Consider the following 20,108-nt stretch of genomic DNA (forward strand, 5'->3'; position numbering starts at 1 on the left):
TGAGGGACTGAAGAAAGAATTGTAAGTTTAAGATAGTAAAGTATAGTACTTCTCAGACTAGGGAAGGGTGAGTGAGCCAGCAGATAGGGATAGATAGAAGCTTTGGTTTTGGGTCCTGCTCCACTTTTAGTGTTGGCTTCATCTCCACAGTTGTTCTTCTACTTAATTATTTTTATTTTCAATTGTAATTATTAATTATTTTCAATTGTAGAAAAGAATGGGTGATTTTGTTTATTTGAGAGATTTATTTGCTTAATTTGAAAAAGTAAAAAAGCAAAAAATAAAAGTGAAAAGAAATTGGGATTTTTTTTCCCACTAACTTTGTGTGGGAATACAAATTCATTTTATAAGCATGCTGCATAGATCATTTTTAAGAAGTTCTCAGTCAAGTTCTTGCTATTTCAACATACAGTATTTTAAAGAAATGTTAGGGTCACTTCTCATAATATTGTTAGAGTAGCTCGAGCGTCTCTCAGTGTTCACGTTCTAGAATTTGACAGCTTTCTTAATCAGATGTGGTGCTGGGAGATGGCTCAGCCAATGAAGAGCCTATTATGCAAGTATGAGGACCTGAGTTCAGGGCCCAGCAGCCACATGAAAGCCAAGTGCACCATCACACACCTTTAATCCCAGAACTGGGGAGGCCAGAGTAAGGGAATCTTGGGCCTGCTGGCTAGTCAGTCTACCTGATCTGTGAGCTCCAGGTTCAGTGAAAAACCCTGTCTCAAAAAGGAAGCTGGAGGGCTAATAAGACAGCTTAGTAGTTAAAGACAGCTTGAGTTGGAACCCTACACCTATGTGTAGAAGGAGAGAACCAACTCCTGCAGGCTGTCTTCTGACTCTCTTTACCACACAGGTAAAATTAATAATAGCTTTAAAAATATATAATAGTTAAGGTATAAGAATATAGAAGTAGGGCTGGTGAGATGGTTTAGTGGGTGCAGGCATTTATGCACAGGCCTGATGACCTGAAGTCAGCTTCAATCCCTAAATCCTGCAACATGGCAGGAAAAGACCCATCCTCCAGGAGTTGTCTTTTGATCTCCATACTTGACTCTGTATTCACATCACATGCAATGTGCACACACAAAATAATAAATAAATATGTTGGGTCTGGAGAGATGGCTTAGCAGTTAAGAGTACTGGCTGCTTTCCCAGAAGACTTGGATTGAATTCCCAACACCAACATGGCAGCTCACAACTGCCTGTAATTTCAGTTTCAGGGGTCTGACATGCTCCCACGGACATACAGGCAAAACACCAATGCACATAAAATAAAAATAAATATTAAAAATAAATAAAGGAAGAAAGATGTTTAAGTATTAAAGAATGAATAGTAGTCAGGCTATGATAAAGTTTATTTAATTCATTTATTCATTTTATATGTACTTAAGTATATGTATGTACAAAACTTAAATATGGATAGCAATATGAAATAGGATTTTATTAAACAAAAGAGAAACATAGTCAGATTTGTTTTACAATGATTACTTGGGAGCGTGAATAGCTGGGCAGATAAAGGCTCTTGCCAAATAAACCTGGTGACTTGTATTCAATTCCTAGAAGATGTTCCATAAAGGTGGGAGAAAAGAACCAACTCTGCAAAATTGTTCTTTAACTTTCACACTTATGCTGGGCACATGAGATGTGTAACTGGAAATGGGACAAAACAGGTGAGCGGGCAGTGAGAGGCTTTTCTGGAGTTCGGGAAGACAGGATGATGTTAGGCAGTAGGCTTCATTGTAGTCTCAGAGATGGAGGTAAAGCTGAAAGGAATTTCACCAGGTAGCAGGAAGCTGTGGGAAGAACATGGCCTAGAACTGCCAGGTGACTAGTTTATACAGCTTTGTGGAGATGAAGGGAAGCTCCGAATTTGTGGGTGTCATACATTCGTCTTTGGCCATGCTGAGTGTGAAGCATTATGGGTACTTATGTGGAGATGGGGAGGAGGTAGGTGGGTGTGTCAGTATGGAGCTTCAGACTCCTCTGTCACATCTTGGTTCTATGGTCAATCATTAAGACATGTAACTCTTCTGAGTCCAGAACACGTGATTGCAAACTGAAACTGAAGTAATACTCCTAAATTTTACTGAAGCAAGAGGATTGATTGAAGGTTTGGGGCCAATTTAGCCTATGTGTAAGAATTTGTCCCAAAAAATAACACTAAAAGCACATTTTGTTCTATTTGTTTCTCTAGGTTGATCGTACAAAAAAACCGGCAGTTAAGTTGCCTGAAGATCAGAGAATAAAATCTGAAAATACAGATCAGAGTGGAAGAGTTCTTTCTGATAGATCCACCAAGCCAGTATTTCCCCCTCCAACCACCATGTTAACAGATGAAGAAAAGGCTCGTATTCATGAAGAAACTGCCCTTCTTATGGAAAAGAATAAACAGGAGAAGGAACTTTGGGAAAGGCAACAGAAGGAACAGAAAGAGAAGCTGAGAAGGGAGGAACAAGAGCACAAAGCTGGAAAGACCCAGGATGCAGAAGAACGTGACTTCACTGAGAATCAGCACAAAGCAAAGGATGGACAAGAGAAGAGGGACAGCAAACAGACCAAAATGGAAGACAGAGAGCCCTCAGCAGATGGGGCCCAGGAAGCCACAGGAACCCAGAGACAAAGTAAGAATGAACACGAAGCTTCCGATGCTAAGGTTTCTGTGGAAGGTAAAAGGTGTCCCACATCAGAAGCACAGAAGAGGCCAGCAGATGTGTCCCCTGCATCCATGTCAGGAGAGCTCAGTGCAAGCAAGGTAAGTAAAACAAGCAGAAAATGTGTATAAGATGGTGACACAGTGGCCTTCTACAGACGGGACAGGCATTCTGAATAATGTTCTAGGGGTGAGAGACTGTCCTGATCCATTGGTGTTTGCTCCCTGATCTCCTTTGGGGCTTGTGATGACGTACATTAAATGATTGGTTGGCAATAGAATCTTTTGTTTATAAAATGCCATACATCTTATTGTTAGAAATAGTTTTATATTCATTTCTATATGTGGTGTGTGACCATCAAAAGATTAGAATAAAATACAATCTCATAATGGAGAAGTAGGTTCCAGTACGTTGAGGTCATTTTTTGTCTACATAGAATGTATAGTCAATAACATCGATAGCCTGACATTTATTTTTGCATATAATCGTATTTTTGGTCAGTCTGTGTGATTTTGTTTCTGGCAGCACACTTTAAATCAGTGTTACTTTTTTCTTTCCTTAACTACATACTCAAGTCAATTGCCTTACTTTTAGAAGGTACGTTCATGGAATAATAGACCTTTAATTCATTTTCTTTGTGCAGCTAACAGTGTCCTTTCCTTTTGACTACTGTGTAACAGCTTATTTTTACTTACATACAAGTAAATAGAAAACAATTTTGGTAGTGCAGAAATGACTGCTGGAAAGCAAAATGCTACCTTACAAAATGCCAGATTTTATACCTTTCAAACAGTACTTTGGTCACATTTTCCAAATTGACAGTCCATATTAATATGATGCTTAGGGAACACAGGCTAACCTCACTATAGAACAAAAGCTCCTGTAGCCAGGTGTACTGTACAAACCTATAGGTCAGCTCACTTGGTGTCACTTAAGCCCATGACTTCAACTCTGAGTAAAGCTCAACAGAATACAACCCCTGTGTGAGAATTTTCTAAACACCTACAATTAGAGAGATGAAGTTCTGATTTAAGATGCAGTTTAAATACTTCAAAACACTCAAGGCATGCCAAGTATTTGCCAGTATTTTTTATTTATAGTATAGCCTCATATGGTAGTGAGTTTACAGGCAAAACTGAGCTCAGAGGTGGTTGTTTGCCTAAAATTCCATAGGTAGTGAAATTGGAAGACAGCCTCTTTCCCCCTTCCTGTACTGGAGACAGTTTTAAGAACTTAACACTTTCATGTTTGTGGCGTCATTTGAGGTACTATAAATACTCGTACAAACCTAAGTGGCCCCCAGATTATGACATATGTGGGGAGAGAACACTTGCAAACACAGTGTAAAAGGTTTTAGTTAATAAATAGACCTTGCGCTGGGCAATGGTGGCACACGCCTTTAATCCCAGCACTTAAGCACTTGGGAGGCAGAGGCAGGCAGATTTCTGAGTTTGAGGCCAGCCTGGTCTACAGAGTGAGTTCCAGGACAGCCAGGGCTACACAGAGAAACCCTGTCTCGAAAAACCAAAATAAATAAGTAAATAGATAGACAGATAGACCGACCTTGCATTTTGAATATGATCTGTATAAAATTCTGTGTTGTCAGCATTCTCTTGCTCGTGTTTAAATTACATTAGAGTACAGCCCTTTTCACGCTAATGAAAACCATATAGGATGTCAGCAGTAGAGTCAGCGAGAGCATGGTGAACATACACTAATGATTAACAGTTTATACTGCATTGGAAACTAGTGCTTCACATTCTGCTGAGTTTTATTTTCTTCAGTGATTCATTTTTCTCTTTAGTGGTATGAAATCCCAAATGAACTGTTTTAAACTTAACAGTAAAGTACACCTTCCAGAGAGACTTTAAAGTTTTCTCTTTTTTTTTAATTTTCTTTTAATTTTTTGTTTTTATTTTCAGTCTGATAGATTTAATGAGCTTAATTTACATATAATTTGCATATTGTGAAATTTACCTATTTGTAACAGAGTTAGTCAGTGACAAGAATTTACAGACTATCAGGTAATGGTGGCTTATACTTTTACTCCTAGCACTGGGGAGGCAGAGGCAGGTAATCTCTTTGAGTTGGAGGCCAGGCTGATCTACAAAGAGAGCTCCAGGACAATCATGACTACATAGAGAGACCCTGTATTAAAAAAAAAAAAAAAAAAGAAAGAAAGAAAGAAAGAAAGAAAGAAAGAAAAGAAAAGAAAAGAAAAGAAAAGAAAAGAAAAGAAAAGATTAACATAGTACCTAAAATTGTTAACATAACCCAATCATAGAACATTTTCACAACACCAAAAAAATCACTCTGCGTATAGTCCTGTCCTGTAACCACCTGAAAGCCTCAGACCCAAACCTGCTGTCTCCATTAACTGTCTTTTCTCAGTCTTTAGCAGCTGACTTTTCATCTAGCACAGTGGTTCTCAACCTTCTTAGTGCTGTGACCCTTTAATACAGTTCCTCATATTGTGGTGACTCCCAATGATCAGATTGTTTCATTGGTGTTTCATAAGTGTAATTTGCTACTGTCATGAATCGTAATGCAAATATCTAATATACAAGATATTTGATATTCAGCCCCCAGAGGAGTTGGGACCCACAGATTGAGAACTGCTGGTCTAGCTGCTTTTTTTTTTTTTTTTTTTTTTTTTTTTAAATGTGTATGGATGGTTTGCCTGAATGTATGTCAGTGCTCCTAAGGAGAGCAAAAGAGCACATCTCAGGAATCAAACCCATGTCCTCTGGAAGAGCAGCCAGTGCTTATCTACTAAGCCATGTCTCCAACCCCTTACCTAGCATAGTTTTGTATATTCATTTCATAGCATGTATTGGTAGCTTGTTTTTCCATATAGTTAAGTATTATAGGCTCTGCGCATACACACATGTCAGTTTGGATTACTTAGTCATTTGCATTGCTTCTTGGGAATTATTTTGAATACTGCTACTGTGAACATTTGTGTCTTTACTTTTGAGTGGATACTTAGGACTGGAATTCTTTTCTACCTGTTTTGTTAATAAACTTAAAAACTGAAAAACAAACAAACCGAAAAAACTTTGAAAGAGCATGGCATGATGTCACTGCCTTTAATCCCAGCACTTAGAAGGCAGAAGCAGGCAGATCTCTGAGTTTCAGGCCAGCCTGTCTACAGAGCAAATTGTAGGACAGCCAAAAACAAAAAACAGAACAACAGCAACAAAGAAGAAAACTTAAAAACCAAACAACAAAAAAATTTCCCAAAATGTTTTCCAGTGCAACTGCCCATTTTACAGCTGTCAACATATATCCACATCCTAGCCAAAACATTACAGTGATTAGAAGATGTAGTTTGTAGTTTTAATGTACATTTCCCTAATGTCATTGATGTCTCTTATATTTATCTTAGCAGCCCAGACTGACCTTGAACTCATGACCTTTTTGCCTCTACACTGCAAAAGCTGAGGTTATAGGTAGTCACTATCACACCCAGCTTATCTGTCTTTGACAAAATCGTGGCAACTTTTAAATTAGACTGCCAGTTTTGACTGAGCTGTATGAATTTATAATATTCTTGTCAAGTCCCTTATTTGAAGATTTCGAAGTATTTTCTCCAGGATGAGAAGTGTCTTTTATTTACCTAAGGAAGTGTTACAAACAGAAAAGTCTCTAAGCTAGGAGCATCTATAGTTAGTGTATAGACTGATGTTTCAGTATGCTGCCCTGCATTTACTTACAGAGAACACTACATGATTTTTGTAAATGGATCCAGAAGAAGCTGTGGTAGGAGGGCAAGGTGGCTTAGACTAGGTCAGGAGATAATCATATGACAGCCTTCTGTGCACACTCATCTCCAGTGTTGCAAACACAGTAACTGCAGAAGTAACCACACTGTTAAAGTTTTAGGAATTGCTGTTGAAGACAGAGAAGATTCACACAGCTCTCAGTGGGTGCTCCAGAGCATAGCCTTTGAGTGTCTCCAGTCTCTGTGCAGGGTGATAATTAACTTAGAATAATTACCCGCCTTTTTTTTTTTTTTCTCCCAGCTAGCAGTTTCAGTCATAGTCTCTGCTTCCTAGTGGCCTCTCAGCTTCCTTTGGAAATTTCTAGAAATGTTATTACATTTTCCCTTTTATTTCACATTCCTCTAACCCTTGATACAGTAGACTTTGAGAAACACAAAACTGCCTTCATCTTTGATGCTGCCTTTAAAAATATGAAGGGTGGTCAAGAAACTTTTCTGTGTAAGTACTTTAAGTTTATGAATGGGAATTTTTGACTGGATTATTGTTTTTTAAACTAGGCTCAGCGAGAACCTTTGACGAGAGCACGAAGTGAAGAAATGGGGAGAATTGTGCCAGGACTGCCTTTGGGCTGGGCCAAGGTAAACACCAGAGCTCTACAGTAAAGCATACTACTTTGTTTTCTTTTTGTTTGTTTTTTTTGTTTTTGTTTTTGTTTTGTTTTGTTTTTGAGACAGGGTTTCTCTGTGCAGCCCTGGCTGTCCTGGAACTCACTCTGTAGACCAGGCTGGCCTCAAACTCAGAAATCTGCCTGCCTCTGCCTCCCAAGTGCTTAAGTGCTGGGATTAAAGGCGTGCGCCACCACTGCCCGGCCTACTTTGTTTTCAAAAGGAGTTTTCTAGTTGTTCATCTACTTTTTTATAGAAAACATAAGCTCTTCCCCGATTCTACAGAGTGAGCTCTCCTAGTATCCAGCCTCAGATTCGGACTAACCTTTGAGCACCCTGTCAATATAATTTTGAAATTGCATATTCCATTAAGGCAAGCCTAAATTTCTTTGAAAGTTTGCAAAGTGATTATCACTTTTATTCAAGTTATTTTAGGGACTGTGGAAAATAAAGTTTGTGCGAAAATAAAGTTTCGCAAATTCAGGGCCCTAGCTTTAATCCTTAGCACACACGGTTCACTCATTTCTGTGCTTACAGGATTTTCTTACCTTTTTGTTTGTTTATTTCTCTTTTCCAAGTTTCTTGATCCAATCACTGGGACCTTTCGTTACTACCATTCACCCACAAACACGGTTCATATGTATCCACCTGAAATGGCTCCTTCGTCTGCACCCCCTTCCACCCCTCCAACTCACAAAGTCAAGCCCCAGATCCCCGCAGAGCGGGACAGGGAGCCATCCAAACTGAAGCGCTCCTACTCCTCACCAGACATCACTCAGGCCTTGCAGGAGGAGGAGAAGAGGAGGCCAGCGGTGACCCCAACAGTCAACCGGGAGAACAAGTAAGCACTCCCAATTCTAGAACTAAAGCAGTGTCATCAGTTAGACCTGTCTGAGTGTCACCTCATAAAAGTTACAGCCTTGGAGGAGTTTGTTGTTAGGATGGAAGGAAAAGTAAAAAACAAATGCTAACTTAGTACATGAGAGGTTTAATCAATGTATTTAGTATTGATATAGATAGGAAAGTGTTACACATATTGTTAGAACACTTTCCCAGTATTATGCCCAAGGCCTCCACTCATCTTTTCATAGGTCATAATTTGTTTTGTAATTTTTAATTTTATTAAGTATGTGTGTTTATGTGTACTTGTACATTATAATACTCTCATCTACTTTTTGGGTCCCGAGGATTGGACTCAGGTATCAGGCTTGGGAGGTAGTGCCTTTGGGTAGTGACTCACCACCCAAGATGGTAATTTACAGGATGACTGAGTTGGCAGTGTTACAGAACTCAATTTCCAGCCTTTGTCTCTCTCACTCAGTCATACAGGAGCATTGTCTCCTGTCTATAAAAGTGTCTCTGCTCACAGGGAGATTAGTGGGTTTAAGTTTCCCAAAGTAGCACATCATTTTCTTGTGTTTCTGCTCTAACTGACAAGAATTGGGCACTTTTGGGGGTGGGATGGAAATGCAACTGGCCTTTCATGTTCATGGCTTCTGGGCTGAGGTGTAACTCAGTTAGCAGAATGCTTGCTTAACATGCCCAAAGCCTGGGTTTGATCCCAACACTACATATAAATCAGTAATGGTGAGGTACACCTATAAAGCCGGAAATAGAGACAGAAGGGTTAGAATTAGAAGTTCAGTGTTATCCTCAGCCAGCCTGGGCCTATATGAAACCTGGCCTCAAAAAGAGCAAAAGCATATTGGATGTTTCTGTATCTAGGACTTAACCAATAAGGGATCAAAAATATTGGGGTGGGGGGAGGTATAGAACTACTGAACACAAATAGGTATTAGTCCTTGTCATTGTTTTTAATACAGCAAAACAGCTTGTATTGGGTGTTAATGAATAATCAGAAGTGATTTAAAGGAAACAGGAAGAGGTGAACAAATTAACGCCAACACCATAGATAGCATTTTTTATCTCATGCATGGTGTATCCTTACTGTTACTGTAGGGGTCTTGGATATATGGAGTTTGGAGTGTATATAAATAAGTGGTGGATTTTTTTTTCATGTATTATATACACTAAGTGGGGATCAGGAAGATGAGGGAGTGTCCACTAGTCAGGGCACTTTTAGCCAGAAGTACCCAGCAGATACCTCCATGCTGTCCAACATGGCTTTAAAGTTTAATTAATTTAAATGTGGTCATCCTCTGAGACTTAGTGGAATACTACCAGCATAGCTAGGTAGTAGTACCCAGATAACCTTTGCCTTATTTGAGACCTGTTCTGTGGTTCGTATATACTTTTATTTATGTGTAATTTATTTGCAAGAACATAAATATCTGCTTCTTTATTTCTTAAATATTTAATACCTACTATAGTGTAAATACTGTGCAATATAGTATTGAGAAAATAGGTACAAGAAAAGTGTCTGCAGACACTCAGTTCAGACACTGCCCTTCCCTCCCCACCCAACCCCAAACTCCCAACCTCCTCACCACTTCCTTCCATATCTCGTGTTCTGTGTCTCTCCCCACCTCATTTCCTTAGTTTTTTTCCTGACGGATGGGTTTCTTTCTACTCACTCTAATCCCACTTAAATACACTATTTGGTATTTAGCAGCTGGGATCTACATATGAGAGACACTACATATTTTTTTTTCTAGAATTAATGTATAATTTATAATTACATATGATTTTATCATATTTAATTCTCTAACATTCTGGTTGAATTTGAATATTTTATGACGCTAATGTCTCTGGGCCACTTGGAGAAATTTGAAAGAGCTTTTTCCTATTGGGCAGTGGCTGAATGTATGGAAGCTAGACAACTTGTCTCAGGCTACCTCTAGAACAAGAATTCACCATTCTCGAGAAGTGGTAGGTATGCATTTCATGCATATCCTGGAACACATTCAACTAACGTAATTGCTGAATGTCTTAGAGACCACAGCAGTTTAGCCTGTGGATTGAGGACAAGCTTTTCTCTGGTACAGCTGTTCCAGCTACCTACCGTCTTCAGTGTGACTCAGCCTCGGATGCTCTGCATAAGGCATCTTGTTCTTCCTTTCTTAGGCCACCATGTTACCCTAAAGCTGAGATCTCGAGGCTTTCTGCTTCTCAGATTCGGAACCTCAATCCTGTTTTTGGAGGCTCTGGGCCAGCTCTCACTGGACTTCGTAACTTGGGGAACACTTGTTACATGAACTCAGTACTGCAGTGCCTGTGCAATGCTCCACATTTGGCCGACTACTTCAACCGGAACTGCTACCAGGACGATATCAACAGGTAAAGGGACACTTCACTTCTGCAGTGCACTACCGAGAAGGATATTTAATCATAGTTTCTGTATGCCTTACTCTTGTTTTGTATGGTTATAACATGCAAGACTAGGTAATCATTTCTGTTTGTTTGTATGTGAGAATTTTGATTTTTAAAAATGTGTGTATCTTGAGTGTGACTATGTACAAACTAGAACACACGCATGAAGGTCAGAGGACAGCTTTCAGCAATTGGCTCTCTCCAGGATTACGTCATGTCAGCTCGCACGGTGAACACTGCCTGCTCAGCTTATTTTCCCATAGTTGTAGAGACTCAGAGTTCAGGATGAGCATGCCAATATCTCATCAGGGCTCTTATGCGCTCCCATTGTAGCAGGAGGCAGAAGGGCCCAGGGTGAGCCCTTCATTGTATCCTTTTCAGCAGACCCAAGGCCATGGCCTATTCAGGTCCTTTTCATTATTTTTTTTTCATTGTATCTTTAGGAGTATGTGCATGTGTGAGTATAGCAGCTTGAGGTGTCCAGATAGAGTATCAGATCTCCAGAACTGGAGTTATGGACAATTGCCACCATCCGGGTGCTAGGAGTCAAACCTGGGTATTCTCCAAGAAACAGTTCCTCTTAACTAACATGGAGCCATCTCTTCAGCTCCTTAAGGGCCTAGTCCTAGTCTATGTGCAATACCTAAATTTTGGAGGGACGTATTCAGTTGCCACTCAGCTTCAGAGGAGTCAAATTAATAAAAGAGAAATTATCTTTATCTGCAAGAATATGGGTAGTTATCCCAGCTCTGGTCATAAAGGACAAGGAAGATGGCAGACACACTGTCAGGGTTACAGCTTCCATCTTTGACTGCAGCCTGTTGATGTGCGTGAGGAGCAGGGCTTGCAGCCAGGATAAGAAAATGAGTTGGAGGACCACAGCAAAGTCAGGTTCAGATGTGTTTGGTTCAAGCCTGCAGGTGAGTGATTCCTTTGTGTGTTATGTGTGTGGTTTTATGCTGACATCAAGACCCTACTATAACTTAATTTCTTTCCTTTATTTTCTATAACTTTACTTGCACAGGTCAAATTTGTTGGGCCATAAAGGTGAAGTGGCAGAAGAATTTGGTATAATCATGAAAGCGCTGTGGACAGGACAATATAGATACATCAGTCCAAAAGATTTTAAAGTCACTATTGGTAAAATTAATGACCAGTTTGCAGGATCCAGCCAGCAAGATTCACAAGAGCTGCTTCTGTTCCTCATGGATGGCCTCCACGAGGATCTAAATAAGGTGAAAGTGGGGTCTCCTCAGCTTGCTTCCATCTTCAGAGCAGTTTAAATGCCTGTTTACCAGTGGTCCTTCCTCAGATAAGAGTGACTGTAATAAGTGTGGACTACACGTGTGTGTGTGTGTGTGTGTGTGTATGCATGCATGCATGTGTGTGTGCGCGCGCGTGTGTGTGTTCTAGGTGCTGTGTGTGTATGTTGTGTGTGTGTGTTCTATGTACTGGTGCTGTGTGTGAATGTATGTGTGTACTGTGTGGAGTCTGCTTAGCTCCCCAGAACAAAACTGAATAATGTTTACATTTATTAAATAGAATGAGACATGTTGGGACTGGAATCTTAGACCCAACATAATTTTTTATTTTTTTTTATTTTCCCATATCCATGTGTCCTGAAGTGAGTTTTCTTACAATATTTTTGAATAATTGTTTTCTATTGATTTTTTTTTTTCATGGACTACAATTTTCCACTTGTGGCAGCATGCCATGTTTTAGATTTTCAGATTAGAAATGTGCACCATGGATTTGAGAAGTAGTGTGTGGCTATTTACTCAAGTACTAATAGAAAGTATTGCACAATTAACAAATAGTAAAATAGCTGTTGGAGGCGTTCTTGTGACTCTCGGGTTTATATAAGCAAAGTCATGGTTTTATTAATATAATCTGAACATCCTTGTTTATTATTTCATATTTGTGTTGTGTGTGTGTTATACTTTAATGTTCTAAGTCTTATCTTCCAAAATAAGAGTTGTTCCATGTAAGTACATGGTGCCTGCACAGGGCTTGTATTACAGCAGTATCTTTACGTAGGGACCACCTCCATCTGTATATAGCTTATCTCTTGCTGCTTCAGAAAGCCTTTAAGGTCATGCTTCTTAGCTGAACATAAGTATAAAAATTCAAGCTGTTGTGGTGGCTCACACCTAAGGTCACAGTACTCAGGAGACTAAAGCAGGAAGATTGTTACTTCAGGGTCAGCCTGGGCTACATGAAGAGATTTTTCTCAAGGGGTATATATTGACACCACACACACACACACACATTCTCTCTCTCTCTCTCTCTCTCTCTCTCTCTCTCTCTCTCTCTCTTTCTCTCTCTCTCTGAATTTTAACCCTAATTCCTCCTTATATGACATGTGTTCTCTTCAATACAATGCTTTTGAGGCTAGCAAGGTGCTTCGGCTGATGTAAAAGCACTGGCAAAGCCAAGCCTGATGACCTGATTTTGATCCTCAAAACCCAAGTAAAGGAGGCAAGAGAGAACCAGCTGCACAGAACTGTCTTCTGAGCTCCTCATGCATCTCGACACATGTGCCTTTACACGTATCATACACGTATACACACTCAACATAAATGTAAAAAAAAAAACTTAAGCTAAACTTATCAACTTTTAAAAAATGGCATGGACTTAAAACATAATTATGTGTATTTTATATACAGAACATGTATTCTATATAATATATAATGTATTATGTATATCATATACAATATACATAATGTATAATGTAATGATAATATACATAATATCATGTATAATGATACAATAATGTATACTTGTGACATGTTCATACATGTACCTAATACGTTTTAAGCCTGTCTACCCCCTTACTCTCCTTGCCCTCCCCCGACTCTCACTAGTTCCCTTCCTCCTCCATTAATTCAGTGAGTTAATGATACTCGAAGAAGCGTGATGGATGGGATTTGTTTATTGGAACATATGCGCCATGTCAGTGCTATATCACTGAAGAAAATACCTGTCCTTTCTCCATCAGTCAGTCATTAACTGAGTCAGTCCTCAGGGGAGGTGTGGGACCATGAGCACCTTTCCCTTCCATGTTTCTGGTGTGTGAAATCACAGCTGCTGTGAGCTTCCCTTCTAAACAGTTGTGCCATGCACACCTCTCTCCCCTCCCCTTCCTTCTACTCTTCCTCTGTGAGCCTTAGGGTGACGCGTATGTCCTATCTGTGGCTGGGCATTCAGCAGTCATTTGTTCTCAGTGCCTTGGCAAGTTAGAGTCTCTACAGTCAACACCCACACTGCAAAAACAGCTTCACTCTCGAAACAGAACAGAGCCTCTCTGACTCATGGTTAGTCCACAGACTATTCAGGGTTGTCTATGGTCTATAGTCTTACACTCTATAATACCTCTGGACATATTTTTAAAGAGTGTAAGTCCTGGAGTGATAACCTATGCTTTTAATCTCAGCGTTTAGGAGGCAGAAGCAGGCTGATCTCTGAGTTCGAGGCCAGTCTGTCTGCATGGTGACTTCTAGGACAGCCAGGGTTACATAATGAGACCCTGTCTCCAAACAGAATGAGGAGGGGACAAGGGAAGACGTTCAAGCCACATCCTTTCAGTAAAGTGGGTTTGGGTTTTGGGTAGAATTAATTTTTTTTGTACTACTAACTGAGATCAGAGCTCCTCAGTGTGGCTAACTGTAGAAGGTGTTTAGTGTTATTTCTTGAGTTTCACATTTAACTGTTAGCATCATATCTTAGATACTAACAGCAGTGAATTGTTCTTGCCCCCAGGCTGACAATCGGAAGAGGCATAAGGAGGAGAACAATGACCACCTTGATGACTTTAAGGCGGCAGAGCATGCCTGGCAGAAGCACAAGCAGCTCAACGAGTCCATTATAGTTGCGCTCTTTCAGGGTCAGTTCAAATCCACAGTGCAGTGCCTCACCTGTCACAAGAAGTCTCGGACATTCGAGGCTTTCATGTATTTGTCTTTGCCACTAGCGTCCACAAGTAAATGTACTTTACAGGTAAGTTTAAGAGAAAATGTGTTATTAAAATATTATTTGTGTGTGCATAGAAATGTGCCTCATCCCAACAGGAAAATAGGTGAGCTACCCTCCTAGCCCTTGTGGGGTTTTGTTACTATTTTATGTGTTGCCAGTGTGTCTGTGCACCAACTGCATGCAGTACCCACAGAAGCCAGAAGAGGGTATCAGATTCTCTGGAACTAGAGTTGGTGGGTGCAAACTGCCTTGTGCGTGCTGGGAATTGAACCCAAGTGCTCAGTAAGAGCAAGTGCTCTTAACTCCTTAACTCTTAACTCCAGCTTATAGCCCTTGAGTTTTTGAAATGGGTCTTGCCGTGTAACTCAGACTAGCTGGGACTCAACAGTGCTGGGAAGTTAGGCACTGTCACTGGCAGCAACCAGAAGCTGGTTGGGAGGGCTGAACCCAGAGTGGTGTGCTGCTGGGTAAGCATTGCACCACACAGGCAAACTAGAACACTTGTATTTTAAAGACATTTGAAAGCTAACTTAGGACGTTGTATCTGATGTTAACGCTCGTGTACTTTTTCTGTGCACTTACTTGGGGTCAGACATGTTGATTTCCACACAACAGCAGTGTAACTAATAGAATAGCTTGTGTTGGTAACCTCAGTCTTTACTTCTCCAGTAAGTCCACTGTAATCCTCCAGACTCAGGACAGAGGTCTTGTGTGTGTTGTGTTGACCCTCCACACACCTTCCCTATTCCTCACTGCACCTTGCAACACACTGTTTGTGTCCCTCCTTACAGCAGACACTTATCCACCCTACTGAGGTGCCCCAGTGAGTGTCTCAGCGTTCCTACAGAAGAGGGCCTCCTTAAGGCACTCCATTAGGAAGTGAATCACTGAGTACTTGTGCTTTTTCCCCCTCACCAGGACTGCCTTAGATTATTTTCCAAAGAAGAAAAGCTTACAGATAACAACAGATTTTACTGCAGCCATTGCCGAGCTCGGCGGGATTCTCTAAAGAAAATAGAAATCTGGAAATTGCCTCCTGTGCTGTTAGTACACCTGAAACGGTAAGGTCTCTCTGCCTGTGTGGTAGCATTTGATGGAGGAATTGTCATGGCTACATAATTTGCACATACTATCTCTCTCTCTCTCTTTTTTTAAAAAGATTTATTTATATGAGTACACTGTCGCTGTCTTCAGACACACCAGAAGAGGGCATCAGATCCCATTACAGATGGTTGTGAGCCACCATATGGTAGCTGGGAATTGAACCCAGGACCTCTGCAGGAGCAGTCAGTGAGTGAGTGCTCTTAACCACTGAGCTCTCTCTCTAGTCCCACATACTGTCTCTTAAAGGAAACCTAAAGGAATATTCTCCAGCAAATAAGTAAGGCAGACATGACAGTGGAATAACTATACTGTCACTTTAAGTACATTCCATGCGATTCTGTTTCCTTACAGAAAAAATGGAACAAAAAATTAATGGAAATAATGGCATTTCAGATAACAAAATTTTAAATGACATCAAGTGGAAATTGTTACACAGTGTAATTCTACCACAGATGAGTAGATGGAACTTAACATTCAGTTGCTGGAGAGATGATTCAGTGGTTAAGAGAACTGACTCTCTTGTGGAGGACCCAGGTTCTATTCCCAGCACTCACATGGCAGGTCACAACTGCCTGTAATTCCTGTTTCAACAGATCTAGTGCCCTCTTCTGTCATCTGTGACCACCAGGCTTACGTGTGGTGCACAGATACATATGCAGGCGAAGTACCCATAAATAAAAAATGATACAGTAGTTTTTAACTAACATTCAAGTTATAAGCTATAGCAAAATTAATTTAGTTATGTGTACTATGGTGGCACATACCTATAATTTCAAGCTCTTGAGGAATGGAAGCAAGATGATCAAGAATTTAAGACCAGCCTGAGCTTCATGAGACCTGGTGTTTAAAATGTTAAAATGTAAAGTCATGCTTTTAAAAACAAGTGTGTGAGTTCAGGGCATGTCTGCCTTAGCTCATGTGTGACAGTCAGAGGACAGCTCTTGGAAGTCAGCTTTCTCCTGCCACCTGAGATCTAGAAATTAAACTCAGATCATCAGGGTGGCACACAGCTGTTTGAGCGTGCTGAGCGATCTCACCAGCTCAAAGTACATTTTTTTAAGTGGGGAAAAAGGAAGCTATAATTTTAAAGTCCAACTTTAAGATAAAAATTTTGAATGTTGCCTGTGCTAAGATAAGCATTATCTCCAGATTCTCTCTAGTTAAGGTTTTATTGCTGTGAACAGACACCATGACCATGGCAACTCTTATAAAGGACAACATTTAATTGCGGTTGGCTTACAGGTTCAGAGGTTCAGTCTATTCTCCTCATGGTGAGAAGCACCAAGTGGAAGGACAGGGCCCCACACAGCAGGGCAGTGAGAGCTGCAGTGTGTCTGTTCTCACCTCAGTAAATCCATTTGGGAAGTTAGATGTTACAGATAGCCTCTTGCCCGAATACCACAGGCCAGCTGTGACCCTGTCTTCCTTGGACTCCCTTAATGCAGATGTACAGGTCCACACCACCACACCCAGCCTGAATTAGATTTAAAACAAAACAAATATCCTAAAGTTTCATCTTTGTTGAGAACTATATTTTTGTTCTGGGTTACTGGAGATTCATACCCGGTTGCTTATATCAGTTTTAACATTGACTGTTCAGTTTTCTGTAGTTTAGTCTTGACAAGTTTGTTGGCTTTATTTTGAGCATTGTTGTAATATAAATGGCAATATAGAAGTTTTAAAGCATAGAATTGTTCTGTTAAAAGTTGTAGTTAATATTAAACATGATTCCTGGAAGCTCTAAGGCAACTGTGTAGATAACTGAGTTGTTGAGAAGCAGTTCATCATTGAAGTATTTTGGTGTGTATGATACCGTGGGTTTGACCCTTGACACTGTAAATACTAATTGAGGCTGGATTTCGGTGTGTTGCTCTCTGTAACCTACGTCTCCTTCTTTGTAAAATAAAAATGCAACATGTCTTCCCTACTAAGACCGGCCTTATTAAAATAATCTTGGTGTGTTGTTGCTGTGAGTGCAGGCAGACTTGTCGTGCTCCACGCGTGGAGGGCAGCGTTGCAGTCACGGCTCTCCTCTCCCACATGGGTTCTGGGCTGAGTCGGGTTTGCATGGCAAGGACATCATCCTCTGAGCATCTTACTGGCTCTCAGATCTGAAGTGAACTTTAAGAGCTTCCTAAAATCCATGCTAAATAGTGAAATCTCATTTTTGCTTTCTCTGTCAGCCTAATTCCTGTGATGTTTGTTCTGCAGATTTTCCTATGATGGCAGGTGGAAGCAGAAACTGCAAACATCCGTGGATTTCCCATTGGAAAATCTTGACCTGTCACAGTACGTTATTGGTCCAAAAAACAGTTTGAAGAAATATAACTTGTTTTCTGTTTCAGTAAGTATCATGATGAACTGAAGATGTTTGTAAAGCAAACTAATAAAATAGGAGACCCCAGCATTTCCTTGCCTCATAGGAAAGTAAGAATAGTCAAAACTGGAAATAATCTGCATATTTTTTCATGCTAAGGAATAATTGAGTTTGTTTTGTCTTGCTTGGAACAGAACCACTATGGCGGGCTAGATGGAGGCCACTACACAGCCTACTGTAAAAACGCGGCAAGACAGCGCTGGTTTAAGTTTGATGACCATGAAGTTTCGGATATCTCTGTGTCTTCTGTGAAGTCGTCAGCAGCTTATATCCTCTTTTATACATCCCTGGGACCACGCGTAACTGATGTAGCCACCTAAAGAGGTGTGGGCTGTGGGCGTGTTGATATTTCCAAATTGTAGCCTCACATCTAATGCTTACAGAAATAATGGATTGCTGCAGCTGCTATGTAGAGAGATTCCAGAACACTGGGGGCTGTGTTACTAGCACCATATAATTCAGGTCAGTGCTGCTTATCAAGGAAGGAAGGAAGGAAGGAAGGAAGGAAGGAAGGAAGGAAGGAAGGAAGGAAGGAAGGAGAGCAAGAAAGAGAGAGAGAGAGAAACCTGACATTTAACAACTATCATAGTACGCATCCCTTACAGGAATCATTTATTTCAAAACAACTTTTTGAGTCTGCCCCAAAGTTAAATAATTCATTAGCCAGACATTTATTATTCTATTGATACCAAGCCATTGTAACCTCCATTTTCCTATTCACTGCTCCAGCCTCGTCTCATTTCTAGTCCCAGCTCGGCCCACTATGAGTATTCTAGACCTAACTCAGATAGGAGTGTATATGTACATATTTATTGCACTGTTGCACATCAGATTGCTGTACATAGTTTAACATATCCTTCTGTGAAAGCCTAGAAAGAAATTTTTTTCTTTTTCCTTTGGCCTCTTCTAGGTAGCTGCAGTGCTTTCTTAGGGAAATGACAGGGCAAAACTATTTTTCTGTTGGCTTCCGGCTGTATTTGTGCACTAAATCTTTATTCTAAAAAAATGGAAACTTTAATTTTTTAAAAATCATTTACATCTACATTAAAATCTTAATGAAGAAAAAAAATAATTTGAAACCTTGTACATCTTTTGTCTTCTTTTTTCCCCCTTAAGTGTTTTGAGGCAGGGCCTCACTGTGTGACATATACTGGCTGTATATGTGAGCTGGAGCTCACAGGTCCACCTGCCTCTGCTGCTTATGTGCTTTTACACACACTATTCCCTACACTCGCTCCCGGGTTAGTTACTTATTCTGCAAATTAGGACTTGATTCCACTCTCTCCACATGTGGTGCTCAGATCAAGAGCTGGAAGTCGGGTGCTTGTCAGAACCTGTAGAAGAGTGATCCCCTCTCTCAGTAGCCATTAATTGCTTGTAGCTCTTCACTGGGGGTGGCACCTTGTGAGGTTGGTGCTCATCCATGCTGCCATGTCAGCTGGTGGTGTCACTGCAGGTCTCATTTAGGCGACGACATTGTTGAGATTGTGTGGGTGCAGCTTCTTTGTCATTGTACAGAAGACTGTCTTCATGGCCCCTCTTCCAAGATGTCCCCTGAGCTGGAGATGTAGTGGTTGTGTTGTAGATGTATCATTCAGAGCCAAGCACCACATAGCCAGTTATCTGCATCTTGATTAGTAATGGCCTTACTAATCAAGGTGATAGCCTCCATCTGCTGCAAAAAGCTTCTTTGGTAAAGGGTTGGGAGCTACACACATGATGATAGATACTTAGGATAAAGTTGGGAATTGTGCTGGCAGTAGTAGTCTAGGGTCTGTCACACCCCCTCCCCCCCCAAGCTGTGGGTAGTTGACTAGATTTACAGTCTGTTTATCAGGCATGGGATTCCCTCCTGTTGAACGGTTTAAGTCCAGTTAGACAGCTGTTGATTGTCCCCAAGACGTAAGTGCTGCTGTTGTACCTGTTGGGATATCTTCCATGCTGTTCACTGTGGTTCATATGTGTCACAGCTGACAGGACTGTTGATTGCTTTCTCCCTTGGCAGCTTGGGATACCATAAGAACTGGTCCTCAAGTGCAGGCTTTCAGGTCACTTCCAGCTTGATTCCATCAAAGCCTGTGTCTAAAGTGTGCTGTCCTCAGCACTGGCCTCAGCTTCCATGCTGTCAGGCAGCCGAGGGCAGTGCAATAGCTCCTATCGCCTTGGAGCCTCTTCTAAACAAAGTCTTAGGAAGTGGTTATTTAGCTTAGTGGGGGAGGTTAGAGTTAGGGTTTCAAGTCCTCATAAACTTAGTAACTTGAAAGGATGGGCTCCCTAAATTACTGTGTAAATCTTTCAGGTCTTTTTTTTTTTTTGTTTATTTGTATGGGATTGTTTTGTT

General features: G+C 40.7%; 1 protein-coding gene across 2 annotated transcripts in view; it reads left to right on the plus strand.

The window, feature by feature from the left end:
- The window catches only part of Usp8 (ubiquitin specific peptidase 8), a 51,620-nt gene extending 32,767 nt beyond the window's left edge, over nucleotides 1-18,853 (plus strand). For both annotated transcript variants that reach the window (XM_034496290.2, XM_076929693.1), the window contains exons 11-19: nucleotides 2,198-2,755; nucleotides 6,937-7,017; nucleotides 7,623-7,885; nucleotides 10,069-10,281; nucleotides 11,339-11,549; nucleotides 14,074-14,310; nucleotides 15,205-15,347; nucleotides 17,602-17,734; nucleotides 17,902-18,853. In XM_034496290.2, the coding sequence (XP_034352181.1) occupies nucleotides 2,198-2,755; nucleotides 6,937-7,017; nucleotides 7,623-7,885; nucleotides 10,069-10,281; nucleotides 11,339-11,549; nucleotides 14,074-14,310; nucleotides 15,205-15,347; nucleotides 17,602-17,734; nucleotides 17,902-18,087 (2,025 nt within the window). In that variant the 3' untranslated portion in view covers nucleotides 18,088-18,853. The remainder of the gene's footprint in view (nucleotides 1-2,197; nucleotides 2,756-6,936; nucleotides 7,018-7,622; nucleotides 7,886-10,068; nucleotides 10,282-11,338; nucleotides 11,550-14,073; nucleotides 14,311-15,204; nucleotides 15,348-17,601; nucleotides 17,735-17,901) is intronic.
- The last annotated feature ends 1,255 nt before the right edge of the window (nucleotides 18,854-20,108 follow it).

Source organism: Arvicanthis niloticus, chromosome 2 (genome assembly GCF_011762505.2).
Source record: "Arvicanthis niloticus isolate mArvNil1 chromosome 2, mArvNil1.pat.X, whole genome shotgun sequence".
Taxonomy (NCBI): Eukaryota; Metazoa; Chordata; class Mammalia; order Rodentia; family Muridae; genus Arvicanthis; species Arvicanthis niloticus.